The sequence below is a fragment of the Cupressus sempervirens genome, chromosome 8 (genome assembly GCF_028749045.1).
Source record: "Cupressus sempervirens isolate cs-2001-9-10 chromosome 8, ASM2874904v1, whole genome shotgun sequence".
Classification (NCBI taxonomy): domain Eukaryota; kingdom Viridiplantae; phylum Streptophyta; class Pinopsida; order Cupressales; family Cupressaceae; genus Cupressus; species Cupressus sempervirens.
This window is the reverse complement of record NC_143125.1, coordinates 277,080,421-277,102,859: the sequence shown is the minus strand read 5'-3', so window position 1 is coordinate 277,102,859 and position 22,439 is coordinate 277,080,421. Positions and strand designations below refer to the sequence as shown.

At 36.1% G+C, this 22,439-nt stretch overlaps 2 protein-coding genes across 2 annotated transcripts in view; one reads left to right on the top strand and one right to left on the bottom strand.

The window, feature by feature from the left end:
- LOC149542508 (5'-3' exonuclease family protein) overlaps nt 1–22,439 on the top strand; it is a 157,711-nt gene that overhangs the window by 43,267 nt on the left and 92,005 nt on the right. The window contains exons 6-7 of the mRNA XM_089797444.1: nt 19,882–20,053; nt 20,162–20,238. Coding sequence (XP_089653570.1) covers nt 19,882–20,053; nt 20,162–20,238 — 249 coding nt within the window. The remainder of the gene's footprint in view (nt 1–19,881; nt 20,054–20,161; nt 20,239–22,439) is intronic.
- On the bottom strand, nt 1,985–2,557 carry LOC149542511 (uncharacterized). The gene is made up of 2 exons (XM_089796211.1): nt 2,402–2,557; nt 1,985–2,305 (listed from the first exon to the last, which is right to left on the bottom strand). The coding sequence occupies exons 1-2, from the start codon at nt 2,550–2,552 to the stop codon at nt 2,091–2,093; spliced, it is 366 nt and encodes a 121-aa protein (XP_089652337.1). The 5' UTR covers nt 2,553–2,557; the 3' UTR covers nt 1,985–2,090.

The following is a 22,439-nucleotide window of genomic DNA, read 5'->3' as shown; positions in this document are numbered from 1 at the left end:
ATCTAATAAGTTAATTAAAGACAATACAAAAGAAAGAAACAAAGTTTAGATATATATAAATGCATAATGCGTACAAAATTGCATTCTCATAGTAGGAAGCAAAATAGTAAGTTATTAAATAGTTTCAATCCATCAAACTAGAAGTAAATACTAAAAGTCTAAATACATCAATACAATGTGACAATGTCAATCACATCTTCCTCTTTCCACTTGCACTAGCAGGAAAGCGAGGGGGTCTAGTCCTAGAAGAAGTGCCCCGCACTGGGATAGGGCGTGAGCTGCGTGACTGTGAATTTTGTGGCTGTGCCCCCTCGCTCGACATCCCTACTGACTGGCTCGGTGTCCTAGAAGAGGATGCATCTCCTCCTAATTGTAATGCCTGATCCTCGCCTGAATCATCATCATCCTCGTCCTCATCTTCAATGTCATCCATAGTGAACTGAAAATCAGTGTTAGCCTCCCCCTCCATGGCCTGTCATGTCCCCATTTTGGAGGCAATTTGATTTAATTAATTAAATTAATTAGGTTATCCAAAATAATGAATATTTTATGAGGATGACTAATTAATTATTTTAATTAAATAAATAAGTGGTATTAAGTTAATTATTTATAAAGTTATCAAATAAATAAATATTAAAAGGTAACTTTATATTTAATTAATTTAATAAAGTGACTTGAATTATAAAATATTTTATAAAGTCACTTAATAGATAAAACAAAATAATGTTCTAGAAGCTTCTGGAGAAAGTGGAGGAAAAAGAATAGATAGGCACCCCGGGCTTCATTCTAATCATCCAGATTTGTTGTTGTTGATGTTGATGTTTGTTGATGTGCATTGTGGAGCCTAGGGTTTCTGCAATAGTCACAACTGGCCATTGAGAACGAAAACTCTCAATTGGTACGCAATTTTGAGGGTGTGAAATATCACTTGAATTATTGCAGCTGGGAGGAAGATACTTCAGTCTTCTATTTCTGCTACATTGAGAAAAAATATTTGAGTACAAAAAGCAGTTCGAAAAAAGCAGATCGAAAAAGCAGTTCGAAAAAAGCAGGCTGAAAAAGCAGTCCGAAAAAAGCAGGCCGAAAAAGCAGAACCGAAAAAGCAATCCGAAAAAGCAAAAAAATTATTACAGCCATTTACAATCAGGGGCGGCAGCTAGAGAGGCACGACTTGGGCACTTGAGGAGGTTATTTTCTATTCAGTGGTATTGCAATACATCTATTCTCTAAGGCGACTTCATATGCGAGGTCTGATGTGTATTTTCATAGTTGCCTTTCACTATAGAGTGCTGTTGTAATTGTCATTTCGTATCAAACCTATCATTCATTAATAGACACATCATTCATTTTTACATTTCTCACAATGGTATCAGCAATCCATGGCTTTAGTTGTATTTAATCATGCATGTGATTAGCGTACTGCTGTAGGGGAGTATTGAAGTTAGATATTTAGTATTGCATTAGTTTTCATTGGCAGCTGTAGGTGCATATTACTTTACCAGCAATCATCATATTTTGATATCTTTGTAAATGCCAAGAGTCTTGGCTAACTTAGAATGAATATTGTATTGGATACTCATTCTCAATTAAGGAGATACAATTGCTGGTCATTAATAGTTGTCTTTGAGCGTTAATATATCATTTTTTATCAGCCAGTTAGCTTGCATACCAACTGTTTGTTAAAATACCGGTTGGCTGTAGGTGATCATTTTCATGATTAGAAGTCATATATGCATTCACTATTGCCAAAATTAGTTGCATATTTATGTTAGGTCATTGTTTAGACAATTTGGAGTCTTTTGTAAGCATTCTCTTTGAGGCAAATCCAAACAAGAATCACTGCAGCAATCTGAAAAGTTATATCAGCCAGATGACCCTTGCTTGCAAAGTGTTTGACGAAATGTCAAACAATTGAAGTATAAAGATTTTTTGGTGTTTGAAGAAGTTATAACCTATTAGAGTTATTACATGGCCTGCCTCTCCAAATCAGCGATCTCATCTGGTGTAAACAATGGACTTGGCTCCTGTGCTGTCCAATCAGAATAAGGATCTATCTCATCTAGATCAAGCGGACCAGGTAGTTCTAAGAGCTATGCCTTTTTTATGCGCAACTTAAGATTATAGTGCACATAAACAAGGTCATTAAGCCGTTTTTGAGTCAATCTGTTTCTTTTCTTTGTATGGATGAACTCAAATGAACTCCAATTGCGCTCACAATGGGATGAGCTACAAGGTTGGGATAGGACTCTGAGAGCAAATTTCCTTAAATTGGGGGTATTGCCACCCCAACTTGCCCACCAAGCATCTGCAAAACAAAATTAAAAAAGTTATAAAGCAATAAAAAAAAAAATCAGAAGCACAACTTATCAATTAGCAAAATTTTTAAAGTTTGATGCTTTACCTGGTGCTTGAGTAGATCTTGCTCTCTTTGCTAGCATAGAAGAGAACAAAGGACCCCTTGATTCCACATAGATTTGTTGTTCGGTCACAATAAGGTCTCTCTCCTCTTCACTTGATATCATTCTCTCAATGCATTTAGAGAGACCTTCCATGACCTCTCCATTAAGATCTGAGTAGGAATCATCAGCCCTAAAACAAATAGAAAATGATATCAAGTCTTATTACACAACCTTAAAAAGTAAAGTAAAATAAAGACTTATTAAAATCCCAACTTCAAGGACAATTAATTATCATAGTACCTGAATTTGGGATTGAGGAAGTAGCCTGTTGCATGAATAAGTTGGTGGAGCATATTGTTCCACCTCCTATCAATTATTTCCCAAATGGGGTCAAATCTGAGACTATCCTCGTGATAGTAACTTCTAACAGCCTCTTTCGCCCTATCCATGGCCTCATAAAGACCTCCCATTGGGGATTGCTGCCCATCACATGTGCGCAAGACTAGAACCAGGGGCAGAGACATCTACATTTGAAATTTGAAAAATACAAATTAGTTAATAACATAGTAAGTTATGAATTGATAATGAAACTTGAATAAACTAAAAATATAATGAAGTTACCTCCACAATCTCCTTAGCCTTTGCAAAAAAGCTATCATCAAACACTATTCGTGCCACAGCCTCTCCTTCGGGCTTCTTTGAGTAAGGTGAAGCAACCCAATTAGCACACACAAACATTTGCTTCAAAGCCAATATGTGGTCAAGAATACTTTGCAACGTCAAGAAGACTGTTGCAAACCTTGTCATAGCAGGTCTCATCAAATCTTTGCCTTTAGTGGCTTTTCTCATCAAACTGAGAACCCATGAGTGATTATAGATATATTTCGTGACTCGCCTAGCATCTTCCACAATTGAACTCACCCAATCAAGTTTTCCTATGTCCTCCAAAAGAAGGTCAAGGACATGTGCTGCACAAGGTGACCAAAAAAGTGTGAGATGCCTCTCTTGGAGGATTCTACCTAAAAGATTAGCAAAAAATCAATAATCAGAAACAAACTTTCCATATTTAGTATTTACAAATTACATCAAATCTAAATTGAATAATACCATTATCCATAGCATTACATTCATGATTCATATTGATTCAAATATAAAAAATTAAATCTACCTGTTGCCACATATGCTGCTGCATTATCTGTGATTATTTGCACCACATTCTCTATTCCCACCTCCACGACAACATTCTTCAACATTAAAGCCAATGTGGCTGCATTTTTCACTTTGTTGGAGGCATCAACAGATTTCCAAAACACCACATCATCTTTGTAAGCAATCAAGAAGTTAATAATGGTTCTACTTCTTCCATCTGTCCACCCATCAGATAAAATGGTGCAGCCATACTTCTTCCACTCTTTCTTTTGGTCTTCTATCAACAATCTTGCCCTACCAACCTCTTTGTCAAGCACCCTACAAAATTTAGGTGTAATATTAAATAAAGTGTAAGTGTTAGTAAAAAATTAGCAAATAAGTTATAACAATTAAGATTTAAAATATAACAATGAACTAAAGTGAATCACAATTATTTACAATTACTAAATAGTAAAATACACAATTACTAAATAGTAAAATACTAACCTTTCACTCATATCCTTGCGATTAGGCGGCTTGTACCCTTTGCCTGATATTGTCATTGCATTCACCATATTGACTCAATAGGGACTATCAGCGGCATTCATTGAGATATTGTTGAAAAACCAAAAATCAGCTGCTGCAATATCAGTTTGCTCATTCACCTCCTTAAACCATGCAGTACCCTCTAATGATGGCTATGCTCCAGGTGTTTTCCTGGGCACAGAATAACCACCTATCCCTGATGGGGATCCGGATGGTGATGATGAAGAAGTAGGAGATGTAGAAGAAGTAGAACCGGTAAATGAGAAATTTTGTTTGCGGATCCGTGGGCCACGAAGAGATCCTGGTATGTTCTCAAGTGCTTCTTCTTCCTCTTGCATATCAAAAGGAGCTCCTTCTGATTCAGCTATGGCTGCCCTCATAGCTAATTTTGCCCTCTCGCTATTCAATTTTTTCTCTTCAGCAGCTGCAAGTAGGGCATGGATGAATCTTTTTTCTTCATCAGTTACCTTGAGACAAGGATTTGAGTCATGTTTCTTTATGCCTGCAAGGTGGTATTTGAGGCGGTTTATGCCTCAAGAAATAATTCTCTCACAGGGAATGCATATCACCTTCCCAATATCATTTGGATTTGGAGCTTCATAGGCATACCGCCATGCCTTATCTCTTGCATTTTTAGGCTGAGTGCCTATATATCTAGATGGGCATGGTGTTTGTGGCCACTCTTCTTGCGGGTTTGTCATTTTTTTAATGGTTGACCGCTGCCCTACACATAAATATATAGAAAAATGAATAAACAAAGTTAGAACTTAGAAGCTAGGGTTTCAAATGATTCAAAGTTTCAAACTTCAAACTTCAACCATATCCTTAGCAAACAACAAACTTTAACCATATCCTTAGAAGCTAGGGTTTCAAATGATTCAAAATGATTTTAAATGATTTGAAAACATTTACAAACAAGTTAACAATAACAAAAACAAAAGAACATACTTGGATAAGATGAACATACTTGGAAAGAAATTTGTCTTCTAAAATTGGTTAGAATCCTCTACAATCTACTCAAATCTGCCTTGAATCACTTGCAATCAGCCAAGAATGCCTCCAAACCTTCTTCTCTTCACTCCTCAAGGCTCTAAACAATGCAAATACAAGAAAGAATGAGAAAAAACACATTCACTGCTGCTTTAATCCGTCACAGGCCGCAGGCGAAAATCTCACCAGTAGATCGCGAGTTTTTATGAAAAACTCACCGAGTTTTTCACGATTACTCGTCGAATACTAGGCGAGTTTTTACCAATCTGCCGAGTTTTTAAATCAGCGAGTTAACTGGTGAAAAACTCGCCAAGCTAGGAAACTCGGCGAGTTTTTAAAACTCACCGAGTACTCGGCGAGTTTTCCAACTATGCATGCAATTATTGTGTGACAGGCTGCTTCTTTGTTATGATCTTTCTCCCTTTTATGAGTTCTTAATGGGTCATCTTAATATTTTATCTTAAAAATCCTACTATACTCACTCTCTTAAAGTTGTATGACATTTTGATAAATGTGGAAATAATTTAATATACATGCTACCTCATTCTTAATAGTGAAGTCTCTTGCACAGTTCTTACTCACCTTGTTGATGAATGTGGTGACTTTTTAATCCGTTCTTCATATTTACAATGTATAATGAGCACTGCTGCCTCACTCTGAATTTATGCTGAAGAATTGTTTTTGTTGTGTTTTTACTTTTGAAATTTGCAATTCTTTTGTTTTTGGCAATATATGCTTCTTTTATTTTTTTTCAGATTTATGGAAATGCTCATAAAAATAACACAAATCGAAACTAATACGAAATGCCAACACAATGATCTCAATTGCAGTTATCTAGATTGCAATTAATGCAAAGCATGAACATATAAGCAAAGCCTAATCATCAAGAAACCGGTATGTAGTTTGGTGTTGGGAATAAGTTGCAGCAGGTATCCAACCATATGCCAATGTCCAACAACTCCAAACACAGCCTCAAGAAGATATATGCTGCCACCAAAAGGTCAAATGCTGCCCCTGGACCCTCACGCCAATTCCCTAATTCAGATCGCACTTAGCCGAAATCTCAGTGTCGTTTGCAGAATCTGTACATCCCTATGAATGGCAATGTTGATGGGAATTGAATAGAAGCAAACAGATGCCCACGCTGTGTTGGTTCCCAAAACCGCAGATTGAAAATCCAAGAGCCTGCCACTTCTCCGATAGGATTTCTCAATCAGTTCTGGCCAACGAACGGAAATCGCTTAGATTCCCCTGTACTTCGGGCTCCGCTACACCCAAGCGGGTAAACCTTTACCTTAACACTGACAGCCTGGTTCAAGGCTTTTCTATAGCGAATTTAAACTTTATGAGTTCCTCGGCTGGCAAGGTCCTTGAACTCGATCAGAATGAAACTGAAACTGGATGCTGAATACTTGATGATTGAATGTTTTGTATAAACTTTGTAAATAATGAATTTGATGCTTGCAGGAGAAATATATTGATTTTCTGACTTCAACAAAAAGACCAGTGCCTTTGCTCATCCGGGCGATAGAGTCAACTTCAGAGAATTTTTACATACAACTTCATAATGTTCAATGCACTTGTACTACCAATAATTTTGATAATCTAGATGCGACAGACCAATTATAATGCAGTCTTAAATTAGTCCAGATTGAATTTTAACTCTACCGAGACAAACTGGACACAGCTGTGGAAACAATTAAATATTTCACAACACCTGCGATGATCAAATTCAAAATGCTAATTGACCATGTCCACTTCTCTGATAACAAAATCATATACAAAATTTTAAAATATAATTATGAAGGACGATTCGCCTGCAATTTAAATCTCCACGCCATTAAAGATAAACAAAAGACATTTTTATTTTATTTAAAAAATAAAATAATGGACTTTATTCAAAATCATAATATTGCCCTTATCTCTCCATACAAAATAATAAATATTTTATCTCTTCTTCTGAATATCTGTATGAATGTTCGGATATGTTACAATGATGAATTCCTACAATATTTAATTTTCCCTCTCTATTTATAATGGATAAAGAAACATAACCCTTGAACTAAGAGTTACGTCCTTTCCTAATTTTTAATTATTACCTAATAATTTTTTTTTTAAATGACACCCCTTCAAATTAAATAATTTCTTTTTGTCACCGCTTGAACTAAGTCTTAATCGCATCCTTGGTTAAAAAATGCCATATGGAACTTTTCTTATTTGATTGTTCTAAACATTATTACTATCCTGTTTTACTAGAAATCACTCGGTGGATGCTCTTCGTCTCCTGTAGCCTGCGGTCCTGTGATATGAGTTTTTTGAGTTTTTCCGCACACAATTTCTGACTGGGATCACAATTATTTTAAATTTTTATTCTTTTATAAAATTCATCGGGTATGAAGCTTTCGGAAATACTTTATCTCCTCCACGGCCATACAAACCTGTGAGTGTTCTGCTGCTTCGATATTGTTCATATTAATAACCATGTGACGGCTTCTGTCTCAGATTTAATTTTCCATCTCCAGAAGCAATTTGTGCGCTTGTTCTAGTGCAAAATATTACTTTGTATATGCAACCAGTATCATTGCCTGTGTGTTTCAAATTTCACAGCTTTGGACACGGTGGCTTCATTTTGGACTTCGACTTCTATCCTATGTGTAATTTGAAATATTCACAGGTGGCAAATAAACATTAATGGCAATGAAAGTCTCAAACTTTATAACTCGCAATGGAAGTATTTGGGTTGCTACTGTGATCTGTATTTTCCATGTGAGCATATTCAGGCAGTACTGTGGAGCAACTTTCACAGGTTCAGGTGTATCATCTTCAGTGATATGCATAACTTCATCAATATTATGATGACGTAAATTTTAGTGCTGCTTTCACAGTGTCCAAATAAATTGAAACAGATTATATATTCTTTATTATCAAAGGAGCAATGTAAGATACTTTGAACGAACACCAGGAGCATTCGAATGTTCAATGGCAATTTCAGGTGTATGACAGATTCACTTCTTCCACAATAGGCTTTTGTACTCAGTTGCATATTTGTGTATGGTATCAATATCAATATCAGGCTTCAAATGATTCACAGCATCTCCAGTCTCATGAAGTTTAGCTTCCAAGCTCCTGAGGAATAATGACACTCAGTTTTTGAATAAACTCTATACAGTATAATCTCTGACAGTACATTGTTTGATTATGAACAGTCTTCAACGCTAGTGTCTTGCTTCAACGGTACATTCTCCTTTTATACTACCGGGTTCTTCTCAACACATATCAGGCCGTATATGAATAATCATTGTATAAGAATATGTGTTGATTATTGCTGTTTAGTGGCATCTGCTTGCTATCATTATCCCTTTCTGCTTGTATTGTATTGGTCTTCCGAATTGGAGTTGCTTTATATAAGTGTATGTTGTTTATCCTTCATGTATCTGTCACTGATTTGTGTAATTTGGAATCCAATCCAAATTTGTTTGTTGTACATGATAACTTTGTTCCAACTGCACTATCACTCAAACCATTATATTGTCCTTCTTGTTATTAATGGATTGTTGTTGTTTGTCTTATTCATTCTTCTTTAATTTTTGTGAACCACTTACAACTGCCCTGCTCATGACTTTCTAATGCTTTGAAACATATTATTTGAAAATAAGTAGCGGGTGAGATCTGAAAATTATCTTCTTGACATGGTGTTTGGGACTCTAAATTTACCAAAATTTTAGTGTTCTATCACGCTGAACAATACTTCCTTCTCTAATTGCAGCAGTAGCAATATTAATTCCTCTACAAACCCTTGCAATAATGGCGTCCATAATTATTCTCCTCCTTAACCCAAATCACAGCAGATGAAATGATTGAATGATTTACAACAACACCATTCAATCCTCAGTAGATGATACACAATTCACTAGTATGCAAAACCAGCTCAAATTGCAAACAAATTTGAGGTAGAAAACCAGATTTTCTCCAAATCCACATTGAAACCCTTGGAGCTAAATATTATCAAACAAAGATGCAATTATGGAATAGGTCAATTTGTTTCATAAAGGCATTTTATAACATTTAGAAAGCCCAAGTCTTTAATAACACGCTAAATGTCCAATAGTTTCTTAGATACATCTTTCACTTAGAAGCTCTTTGCTTTATACTTGCACATATTTGAATAATATAATTTATTAACTCCCTTTGGCTCCAAAAACGACCTTTTCAACAATATTATGATATTCTGACACACAAGATCATTGTTTCCTACTTAGTTATCGATTCAAGCACATGAATCGGATTCATGATTTTTTATTTTTCCCATTAGGATTCGTGGGGATTTGTGAGTATATATATATAAATAAATAAATAAATAAATAAAAATATATATATTTATTTATATATATATATATATATATATATGTATAAATATATATATACATTATATATATTTATTCCAAGTTTGGCCTGTGGGTCCTTGGCGATTCATGAAGGATTTGTGTCGATTCGTGACGGATTTGTGCAAGATCTTTGTTTTGGATTGTCTATTTGTCCAGATTCGCGGTCTGCGGATCTAGATGGATCCACAATCCAAAACAAGGATCTTGCCTAAATCTAGATGAATCATGGCATGAATCTGGATTGGATCCAAATCCGGATCTGGCCTCTTGGGCACAAATCAGGTAACTAAGGTTTCCTGTGCCCAAGATTTAAAGCTCTTCAACCTGGTTCCAACTAGCTATGACACTAAGGTGGCCAATACATAGTACCAACTAAAATAGCAACCTCAACGTATTTTATTAAATAATAATCACATTCACCTGTCTTGAAAATGACTAAAGAATTATCATAATCAAAATTTGAGTGATGAAGAAAGACGATGAATGAACTCGACGGGGTGACTTACTAAAAATAGACGCTCCATCCAAGATTCTTGGAGCCCAAACTAGAAGCTAGAAATAAAGACTGAGCATCATTCAACTAGAGTGGAGTGACTAGGCTTTGGAGTGATTATTTGGCATATTTGTGACATTCAACAAACCTTGTCAAATAAGTTGTTCACCAAGACTTCTCCTTTGGCGATGTTTTGAGGGTGGGGCGAAGGGTTTTTGGATACTAGTTTGCTAGCTGTGCTGTCATTGTTCAATACTTGTGTTCAGCCAATGGTTATGTCTATATTTGATTGTACTGAGATTTAATCTTCTGGGTATCTCTAGTTTTTCTGCTGCATTGTGCTTTCCTATTATAGCTGTTTGTGAGCATTTAAAATATTGTATTGGTAAGTTATTTCCTTTGTTTATTTTTTGCAACAAACTTATACATCGTTATGCCACTTCTGCAATTCTACCCTCTTCTATCAAACACCTCAAAAACAAAAAAAAAACAGTGAAACATGGGAAAGTGTACCCTCCATAAACATCCGAGTTTTCTGTACACGAATGTCCTAGAGGCCTGGGGACAGGTACTTGGCGTCCCCTCACCACCACTCAGTTACCGCTCAACCTCTGTCAGAAATACCCAGATATATAAATGTTTTGGCCGATTGAAGGATGTTTTCAAATTATTTTCAAACATAATATGGGCAGTTTATGAGGGTTTATAGCTTCTATTACATACATTATTGCTGGTTATGCTGACTATACTAAATAAAAATCAGAACTATGGTTTCTATTTTGGTGTTTCTATGTTTGAGATTCATGTGGCGCTATTGTTACGTTTTTGATATAATATAAATCTTCCATTTGCCAATTTGATGATTTTATTTAGTATTCTAATTTCTAATTGTAACTGGTAATTTGATATTCAATGTCTAAGACTTAAAGGTTCAAGCATACTGCAGTTTGTATTTAGTATTCCAAATACTATATTTGGCATTTGCAGTTTTGCTATTTTTATCTTATACTATTATACATATATCCATAACTAGCATTTCAAGTACTATGTGTATAGTATATAATATATACATTAGCAACTCCTTGCCGCCCCCTTGCCAGCACCTTGCCGCTATTCCCTCAACATCTCCTCAACATTCCTAAATTGATTCCCTTTTTCCTCTTGTCCTAGAAATCGGTCCTGCTATCTCTTGTCCCCCGGTCCCTGTAAGAATCCAATTCCAAAGAAAACAGTAATATGACCAAACGATTGTGAGATCACATTATTTTTCCTAAATGTAGCCAACCAAGTATTTGATTTATCTATTATAATTGCTGGGTCGAATCATTACTCATGAACGAAAGTACATTGCTATGTGAACAAATTACAATCATAAAACAATAATAGAACTTGCATGAAGCCGCGAAGGTGCAGATGTCAATAAGTGTCCAGTCAACTTGTTCTGTAATGACTAAGATTCCTGAACAACCTTTTCATTGCCTCTATTTCCTGTGTCTATTGCTGGGGTTGGTCTGCGAGTTGGGGAGTGGCCGGTGATCTCCTTACACCCCTGGAATTAACGCCTGATCCTGCTATCTTCTCAGTCTCCTACTCGAAGGTAAAGCCTATAGTGAAGTTGATGCCCGACCTATGTAATACCCAATGTCGTTATCCCCTTGATTGCCTTGGTGAACGCGTTGCTTGGATTGTTCTGCTGTGTCACTTCGGTGGTAACATGTCTGATTGCAATGGATATTACTGCCTCCCAACTTCGTTGGCTTGCCCCAACTCTACCTGTGTACAGTCTCACATACAACAATACTTGTACACCGCTATAATCTTCCGTCTATACTGGTTAGAGCTCCATGGATGTGGTGTTTTAGGTATTAGAGTAGTGTTACACCCTGCTATTACTGTTGCCCAGTGTTTTCGACAGTACATACACCTATGTAACTAGCCTCGTTTTTAATCCAACTACAATAAAATAGCTTACATTTGATTCCACTGTTAAATCAATGACTTCTGAAGTAAAACTTATCTGACTTATTGAATTTATCCTGCCACTTCATACCTAGATTTGGACAACTTTAGAAGAGATACTGGGGCTACATCTAGTCTCCCAAACCTTCTTAAGGCATTTTGTCCTTAAGAAACCAAACTCATTTCCAATTTGTTGATATATTTTCCATGGTGTGAATCCCAATATAGCTCCTTGCTTTTATAAACTAGATATGAGGGGAAATACAAACAACTAGGCAATGTGGGATAAAAGCCAATTTCGTCTTTTAGTCACTTAAGTTACTTTTGTCATAAAGTGACTTTATAAATCAACTTTATAAAACAAAGTCACTTAGCTATAGGAAGCTCGACACTTCAATATCTCCCCAACGAAACCAATTAGAATCCCGTGACAGGTTGACATCCTCAAAATAAATACCGGTAGCCTATCCGGATGGAAAGATAGACCAACAAGGCGCCATAAGGCCTAGCACGAAGAAAAGGGGATATTATAGTCCTCAAAAAGGACGAACTCAATATGCTAACCTATTCAATCAATTTCATTAAATGAAACACAAAAGGACTTGAACTCAATATGCTAACCTATTCAATCAATTTCATTAAATGAATCATCAAGGAAAATATATTGAGACAATAAAGATCGATCATACTATATCTTTTGATACATCATGCTTTCACCCTTTAATCATAAAGTCATCCATCAAATTATGTTCAGAACCAATCAAGGCAACTCAAAATTATGAAATCTATAATTTGTCATCATTATCTTTCGCTTATGAAATCAAACTATGCTAGGAATCATTTGAGATCATGAATCTATCAATCATCCTATGCCATTTAATTATCAAACATGAATTAGTCAAACACGGTTGATTCACTCCTAAAATATGCTTAATAATTTATCATGTAACTTTTGGTTATATATCAAGTCAGATTCAATCTTGGAAATTTAACAAGATCTAAGGTTTAAACAAATCAAATAAAATCATAATTGCTTGAGGACAAGCAATTCTGGGAGGGTAGGACTGTAATACCCCCTCAATAACTAATTTAATCAATACTCCTTAGATATCAATTAAATAATTTAACCAAAAAATCAAATAATTTATAATTGAATATAATCAATTATTAAAAATTATATCCATAGTTGTTAATGATCCAACTCCATATTAGTAATGACAAACAGAAATAGCAATAAAATAAACAAATATAAATCTATAAATAAATCTAAGAAATTCACACTTGCAAATAACTAATCAATTATCCTAATACAATGAATAGAAAATCGAGGGTTCAGCCAAAAAGGATATATAAGAAGATCCACTCGTCACATTCCTTGACAATGTGGGCATTATATATAAATGATGGAAAAATCATAAAGTAAAAAGGGGGAATTTAAAAAGAAAGGACATAAAACTACCACTAAAGCTGAATGAAGTGATGAGGAATAGGAAAGATTTATAATATGTGAAGAAAAAGCAACATCCAAATATATCCAAAGAACTCAACACCGAAATGAGCAAATTAAGGAATTTTACTATATAATGAAAAGATCACCAAACATGGAAGAAGGAGATCCCGAAATTTTAGGGGTAAGTAAATGATAGGTATGTATTTTTCATTTAAATTATATGTTTATTAATAAGAAAAGTTCTTCTTATTATTGTTATTATTGTTAGGAAACGATGTTTATTAGATAATATTGTATTTATTTCATATTACTAATTAGAATTTAGAATATATATATATGTGTGTGTGTGTGTGTGTTTATATTTGTATTTTTGTAATTGTATTTCAAATATATATTTATTTCAAAATGATATTTAATATTTTGATATTATTTTTGTTAAATTTTCAAGACAAATAATAATATTGATATATCTATTAATATGCAATATTTTATCATGATAAATAACATTATGAACTTGGTTGTTAATAATATTGATGACTTTAATTATCTTAAGTTATTAAATATGTGTGGTGGATATGAGAAATATAATAGTTGAAGATAATTAAATTTTTATTTATTTGTTTAAAGAAATCAAGGAACATGTGAAGAATAGTGGAAATCGGATAATATTGTGTTAACCTACGGGGTTAACACCATGGATATCAATGTGAACTCGAAGCATGGAGCATGTGAGATATTAATATCTACATTGTCCGCCATGGCCGAGATTCAATATCGAAGCATGGAGCATGGAGATATTAAGATCTCCATTGTCCGCCATGGCTGATAATCGAGTAATAATACATTAATCTATTAGGAGAATTATAAGACTCAAAGCATGGGGGTAGCAAGGTATTAACACCTTGAACCGACCATCATGGCTGAGAATTCTCCGTGTTGCCAGAATATTCTGATGTTGTCAAACATATGCATATGTCGTTGGCCTTGGATAGAGGATGCCCGTCCAAGAAGAATCTCAAGGAATGCGCTCCTGGGATGACGACGAAGTAACTATGAGCTATGGAACCCAATTTGGAGACATCCTTAAGATTGGGGTTAACTTAGAGGGTAGAATAATATAGTTAGTTTTATTATTATTGTGATTCTAACATTTATTTGCAAGTATAACTTGTCCCTAACTAACCCTATTAGTGGGGACATTCTCAAACTCCTCCTCCAACTCAATGATATTCTCAAACTCTCTATCTTGGGGTATGCCTGGGGGTATGTCCTCAAAAACCCTCTTGTGCTTATCAAGCATCGATTGAATGTCAACATGAAGTTGCTGTCCTGAACCTAATGTAGCCTTAGAGGAAATGAAACAGTTTGCTGCCCACTCCATGTTAGCATGCCTCATAATAGCCTCCATCCCGTGAGCTGAAATCAACTTGGGTTCATTCTCTGCCATGGCCTTGAGAATCACCTGCCAACCATCATGTAAGAATTCCAGCTGCATCTTATCATGATCAACTGTGTACCTGCCAATAGTTTGCAACCACTGTCTTCCCAACATGGCATCTAATCCATCCAAATCAACAACAAAAAAATCTGCCTCTAGAAGAAAGTCATCAAAGTGAATCGATAGCCTTGACACTTTCCTTGTGCACCTCAATCTATTGCCGCCTGCCACTCTAACTTGGAACTTGGGTATATCATTGATCTATAACTTTCTCTTTGAAACCTAGTGTGTGCTTATGAAGTTATGCGATGCACTTGTATCTAAAAGACACACAATACGCTGCCCTCTAACTACACCCTTCAAGCGAAAGGGGTGACTCGTGTGATCACTAGAAAGGGAAGCTATGACAGGGGACTGTCCTGGGGTGGATTCCTTCTTCCTCTCTTTAGGAGGTTGCTCCTCACTTTCTTCCTTATTGCTGCCATCAACATCGCTGCCCTCCTGCTGCTCATCCTCCTCTTCTGAAAGAATATTGACATAATGTATTTTACTTTTGCCAAGGCATCTGTGATCCGGTGTCCATGGCTCCCTACACGTGAAACATAGCTTCTTCCTTTTGAGTTCATTCCACGTCTCAAAGTCCACTCTAGGAGGGGTAGTCTTATGCGGATTCTTATTCTTCTGGAATGAAGTAGACCCTTTATAAGGTTTCTTAGGAGGCTCTAGTATCAAAGAGGGTGAGTCTAGATCATGAGCGATCTTAATAGCATCATCCAAAGTCTTTGGTTTAAGGACCTTGACCAAACCTCTAAATCTATCCTGCAAGCCCTCAATGAACAACATTACCTTACGCTGTTCTATCATGTCCAGAACCATCACTGAGATCCGCTGAAACTCATCAATGAAGTCATCAAGAGATCCACCCTGTCGCAACTACGCCAAATCCCTATAGTAGACCTCAATGTTCTTCCTATCAAAACGAGTGATCAATTTAGAGTTGAAAGTCTCGTAAGATGTAATGAGACCATGATCCTGGGTGACCAGTCCATGATGCCACCAATCATATGTTGCTCCCTCTAAATGTATTGTGGTGAATCTAATGGCTTCTGTCTCTGACATGGGCTTAAGTGTCAGGTAGGTGTCTAGCTTGTGAATCCAAGCTCTAGTGAATGTCTTACTATTGCCATCAAAAATGGGGAGAGATAACTTATTCATGGCGTGCTTCAAGTCCCTATTCTATGTTCTAGGCCTCCTGTCCTGCTGCGGCCCCTTTGTCTCCCTTTTTTGATTCATGTATTGAACAAAAGTGAGATTTTGTTTAATCTGATCAGGGAACAGATCCCATTCATTGTACATAGCCATAACATTATTTGGAAGTAAGCCTGGTGTTGTGGGTTGTGCTACTTCCTCCTCAGCATTATTCTCAGTAAAGATGGGCATTAGTGGCCTGTCAGTGTTCCGTGTGGGCGCTCTAGCCTGCCACACTACCACCTTCACTATGATGACTCGGTGCTCTCCTATGAGTCGGAGCTAGCTACTGCATAGCACCTGTAAGCTACTAAAGTGCAGTAGCAATGTTATTATGTCCATTTCTAATAGCTTGTAAGGTTTCTCTCACTTCTCATTCCTGTTCATTCCCCTCATGTGCCATTTGAAGGATCAGTACCTGTTCAACCTGTTCACCCTGTTCAACTTGTAAGCTTGTCCTAAAGGTTGGCTCCTCATCAATTGTATAATTGTCCTCAATGTCAATTTGATCTGAAGGCCCTGCCTGTTAAGGTCGGATGTGACTAAATTTATAAGGTTTCCTATTCATGCCTGTCTAACATTTTTCCTGTTTAAACCAACCTGCAACTTAATAACTTGCCCACAAGTCGACAAGTGTTGTGGCTTTGATACCACTGTAAGAATTTGATTCCAAAGAAAATAGTAATATGACCAAATGATTGCAATATAAAAAGAATATTGGTAAAGGAAACAATTGTGAGATCACATTATTTTTCCTCTATATAGCCAACCAAGTATTTGATTTATCGATTATAACTGTTGGGTGGAATCATACACTCATGAACGAAGTACATTGCTATGTGAACAAATTACAATCATAAAACAATAGTGGAACTTGCATGAAGCTGCAAAGGTGCAGATGTCAATAAGTGTCCAGTCGACTTGTTCTGTAATGACTAAGACTCTTGAACGACCTTTCCGCTGCCTCTACTTCCTGTGTTTATTGCTGGGGTCGGTTTGTGAGTTGGGGAGTGGCTGGTGATCTCTTTACACCCTTGGAATATGCTCAATCTTGCTATCTTCTTAGTCTCCTACGATAGACTCCTACTCGAAGGTAACGCCTGTAGTGAGGTCAATGCTCGGCCTATGTAATACCTGATGCCGTTATCCCCTTGATTGCCTTGGTGAACGCCTTGTTGTGACTATTCTACCGTGTCACTTCGGTGGTAACGTGCCTGATTGTAATAGATGTTACTGCCTCCCAACTTTGTTGGCTTGCCCCCACTCTACCCGTCTACAATCTCACATACGACAGTACTTATACACCGCTATAATCTCTCATCTATACTGGTTAGAGCTCCACGAATGTGGCTCTGGGTATTAGATTAGTGTTACACCCTACTATTACTATTGCCCAGTGTTTCCCATAGTACAAACACCTATGTAACTAGCCTTGTTTTTAATCCAGTCACAATAAAATAGCTTACATGTGATTCCACTATTAAACCAAAGACTTCTAAAGTAAAACTTATTTGACTTAGTGAATTTATCCTACCACTTCGTACTTGGATTTGGACAACTTTAGAAGAGATACTGGGGCTACGTCTAGTCGCCCAAACCTTCTTAAGGGGTTTTGTCCTTAAGAATACCAGTCATATGTAAGCAACCAAACTCATTTCCAATTTGTTGATTTATTTTCCATGGTGTGAATCCCAATGTAGTTCTTTGCTTTTATAACTTTGATATGAGGGGAAATACAAGCAACTAGGTAATGTGGGATAAAAGCCAATTTCGTCTTTTAGTCACTTAAGTTACTTTTGTCATAAAGTGACTTTAAGTCAAAGTAAGTATAAATCAACATTATAAAATAATGTGACTTAACTATAGGAAGCTCGACACTTAAATATCTCCCCAACGAAACCAAATAGAATCGTGTGACTGGCTGACATCCTCAAAATAAATGCCGTTAGCCTATTAGGATGGAAAGATAGACCAACAAGGCACTATACGGCCTAGCGTGGAGAAGGGGACATTATAGTCCCCCAAGACTTGTGTTACACTGAGAAAACAACAAAACCAAGAATAACCCAAGGTTGTATGTTATAGTGTTATTATTAAAACATCAGCCATATACATATTAGAAACATGTCTTATCTTAGGAAATATGGGTGATAGAGATTTAAGATGCCCTTCTTTGAGGAGTAACAAGCTACAGAGCATAGCACAAAGGAGGCAAATCAATATCTTGGACAATTGATAGAACTTATGGCTTGTTAATTATGCATGAATAGCAACAAAAATTATAATGTGGGTGCAAATAATGGAGGCAATAATAGACAAGGCATCAACAATGGTCAAGAAGAAAAGTCAATTGATAATGGAAATGTAAATCAGTGGCAAGAATAGTCAATTCTAGCACCCTTATGCCAATTTTTCAACCCAAGGTTTAGACCATAGTTTCAGGTCTCACTAGGACCTGGAAATTTTTGAGCTTGGTTAACCTGACCAAGTACTATGGGCTGAATTCTGAGTTGGGTTGGCCTTTTCGAGTCTGAGTCTTGTTTCTATTGTTCAAGGTTCAAACATAGGTTGACAATGAACCCTAGATTATAGATTTGCAGAATTAATTTATGCAGGATTGGACAAGTGGAGGTCCAAGGTATTAGGCTTCCATATCACTTAGGGACTATATTGATGTCAAAATGGAGCGTAGATATCGTGCTGGAGGTAGAACATAAAAATATGATTTGCAGAAAAATGCTGTGAAACTAATTCTTCCCCGTAATTATTGTTCAGGGGAGATTTCAGCTAAGAGTTTGGGTACAAAAAGTGGATACTTATTTTCAGCTAAGTCCCATGCTAGATGAAGAAGCAATATGTAGCAATATACTTGGATGACATTGCATACGAGTGGTGGCATCACGAGATTATCACTATGGGCCATGGTTTGATCACCGCTTATGTGGAGTTCATTGAAAGGTTTATTGAGAGATTTGAGAAGAAAGGTCTAGAGTTGCATTTTAAAAAGTTAGCTCAGCTCAAACAGTGGGGCTTTGCAGGTACATATGAGATCTTCTTTTGACATTGTTTAAACAATCCTATTCTGCCCATGTATCTTAAGGTCTTTATTCCTTTTAATGTTCTTGATGCAACTTAGCTCTAGTGATTTCTCACATCTATTCTATTGCTGCTTAGCAATGATTAGGAAATGGAGTATTTTGATATATTGAGCAGTTAACACATTTCAAAAATCAAAGCATAGTCTGTTAGCACATCAGTTTTTCTCTGTTGCATGTGTTTTGTTTTACAATAATTTTTTTATGTAACTCAAGTTACACTTAACTATGTAGTATGACTGTAAACTTGCATTCATACATTTCAAAGGATTCTGTTTTTCACAGTGAATTTAATAGTTGAAGAAGACAGTTTTATTTTTTGACTCTTCTTTCTAATGATGTCTCTGAAATTGGCACGTCGAGTAAATTTTAGAAATTAGTGATCAGGAAATTGAGTATTTTAATGTATAGAGCAGTTATTATTAACACATAATTAAAGTACAAAACTTCAGGCTTTCTATATGTTGCATGCCTTTTATCTTGCAATAGTCTTTCGGACAGGTAACTCAGTTGCACTGGACTATATAATTTAATTGTATTCTTGCATTCATACAGTCCAAAGGATCCAATTTTTCACAGTGATTCTAATAGAAGCTCCAAGAAAACAATTTTATTTTTCATCATTTCTATACTAACCATGCCATTAAAATTGGAATTTGAAGTAAATTTTATAATCTATTTGTTCATGAGGTTATCAGTTTTCTAAATATAAGGTTTTATCTTATCTTATTTTATCTTGTTTATCTTCAGATTATCAAGCATCTCAGATACAGTGGTATATCAGTTCCACCATTATATGAAGAAACATTCAGAAAAGCAATGCTAACTTTTCGTCATCAGTGTGTCTATGATCCTGTTACTGAGAACATTGTTCACCTTATGGAGCTACCAAACAATGCTGACTGTGACCTTGATTTCATTGGCCCATATCCTTTATATGCATTTTATTTCTCTTTGGATTGCAAGTATAATAGCAGAAGCGTGACACTAATTTGATAAATATCCAAATTCTTTGGTTCCTTTACTGTAGAAACACCAATGCCTCAGGATCTTGCTAGAGCTATTGCTAGAGGTGAAGTTGATCCAATCACCCACAAACGATTTCAGGTGAACATCTTTCAATGTTGATGCTTAGATGAAGTTTCTCTCATTTTTCATGCTCATCTGTTATCACCACCATTGTGTAATTGAAATTGAAATTGAATTTTCGTATTGCTGTAACTCTCAAAGAATGTCATACTTGCTGTGATTCTGGATACAATGTCATTCTTGCTGTAATTCAGGATACTAAGTTTAACATGATATATATAAGATGTAATTTTTTCCTAAATCAGCATATACATCCTGTAATCCTTGTACACGCGAAATCCTTAACTTACTGCTGTATGAAGACTCCTGCCTGTAATATTTATTCCATTTATAGATTGAAAAAATTGGAACAAATTCTTTGCATAGTTAAAACTTATTAATAATGAAGATTAATTGTTCTCAGTTGTCTCTGAAATTATATGATAATCTCTTGTGGAATGAAGTGCTGAATGTGCCTTTGTGTGACTGTAATGTCCCCTTCTCCATGCTAGGCCTAATGACACCTTGTTGGTCTATCTTTCCATCCGGATAGGCTAACGGCATTTATTTTGAGGATGCCAGCCACTCACAGGATTCCATTTGGTTTTGTTGGCGAGATATTTTAGTGTGGAACTTCCTATAGTTAGTGTGGAGATATTTATAAAGTTACTCTATGTCTTAAAGTCACTTTATGACAAAAGTAACTTAAGTGACTAAAAGACAAAATTGGCTTTTATCCCACATTGCTTAGTTGCTTGTATTTCCCCTCATATCAAGATTATAAAAGTAAGGAGCTACATTGGGATTTAGAACATGAAATGTGATATTATTCAAATATAAAAAGGTTGCTTAAATGTGACTGGTTGCTTAAGGATGAAACCCCTTAAGGTAGCAGAGGAGTTGGATGTAGCCCCAGCTACTCTTAGAGATTTCTTTCAGTTTGACATGAATATTGGCGAGTGATATTCTACTCGTACCAAACCTGGCTGGAGGATCAGACTTAACAGGTATTTATATGCAGCAAGGTAACGTGACTCGCGGCGAGTCACGTGAGTCAGTGAGCCGTGTTGAACTTGTTGAGTCATAATGACTCGTGACCTGCGAGCGGAGAGTCATGAGGAGTGACTTGTGTGACTTGCGAGTCAACGAGTGACTCGCGTGATTCGCAAGTCACCGAGTGACTCGTGTGACCCGGCCCACCTTGACCTGGCCGCGACAGGCTTGAAATCCGGCAATTAAAATATAAATTTTTACAAGTTTTTTAAATGTTTCTTTTTACATTTCTCACTCATATAACCTTAAAAGGGCTCCCATAACAGTCTATAGTGAAAAGAAGAAAGAGAGAGAGAGGTAGAAGATAAATAGAGTTTTCTTGTTTTGCAACCAGCTGAAAGGAAGAGGAGAAAAGCTTGCATTTGTGACATTGGAGCTTGCATTTAGATCATCAAGGAGTTTATAGGAGCTCTTCTCAACACTTCCCAAAGCATTTGAAAGAGGTAAGACTTGATTGTTTAGATTTTGATGATTTTTTTGTCTATGCTTATGGGTTTTTTGCATGAATTTTTTTTGTTTGTTTATGAGTTTTTTTTTTTTTTACTTTAGATCTTCATAAAATGCAATGCTGAAATGGTAATATTTGGTCTAAAATGTCTTATTGCAGCAACCTTTACATTTTTGCTTAATTAAGTCATAATGGCTTTTGGAGGTAAAAAACCCAAGCTCTCTAAAGGCAACAAAAAAGATGAGTGTTGGAAGTTCACCATAGAATTTCTGGGTAGAAAGAGAACTCAAACAAAATGCCTATTTTGCAAAATCATTAATAGTGGGGGGATAAATAGATTAAAATACCATATTGCTGGCATACGTGGTCATGATACTGAGCCTTGTGGAGCTGCAACTGTTGACGCTCAACGTTTTTGTTATGTAGCCTTGGAAAAATATGAACAAGAAAAAGAATTAAAAAAAAAAACAATTAGAAGAGTTAGCTCAGATTGGTCCTAGTGCTTTTGTTGCTCGTGCTTCTTCTACATCTATTCCTTGCACTTTTAGTGATGCCACTGCTGCTGCCCCTTCTAGTAGTGCTGGCTTTACCTTTCATCCTAGAGTCAGAAAATCTAGTAGGTTGGACAATTTTTTTGTACCACGTACCACTCCTGGTGCACAACCCTCACTTGAGAGCATGGGCTGGAATAGGGAGATATATGAAGCTGGAGTAAGAGCAATTTGCAAGTTTTGATTTT

Coding starts and splice junctions, on each gene's coding strand:
- LOC149542511 (XM_089796211.1), bottom strand. CDS start 2,552: ATGGAAGGTCTCTCTAAATGCATTGAGAGAATGATATCAAGTGAAGAG. Junction 2,306..2,401: donor AAGATCTACTCAAGCACCAG/GTAAAGCATCAA, acceptor TTTGTTTTGCAG/ATGCTTGGTGGGCAAGTTGG.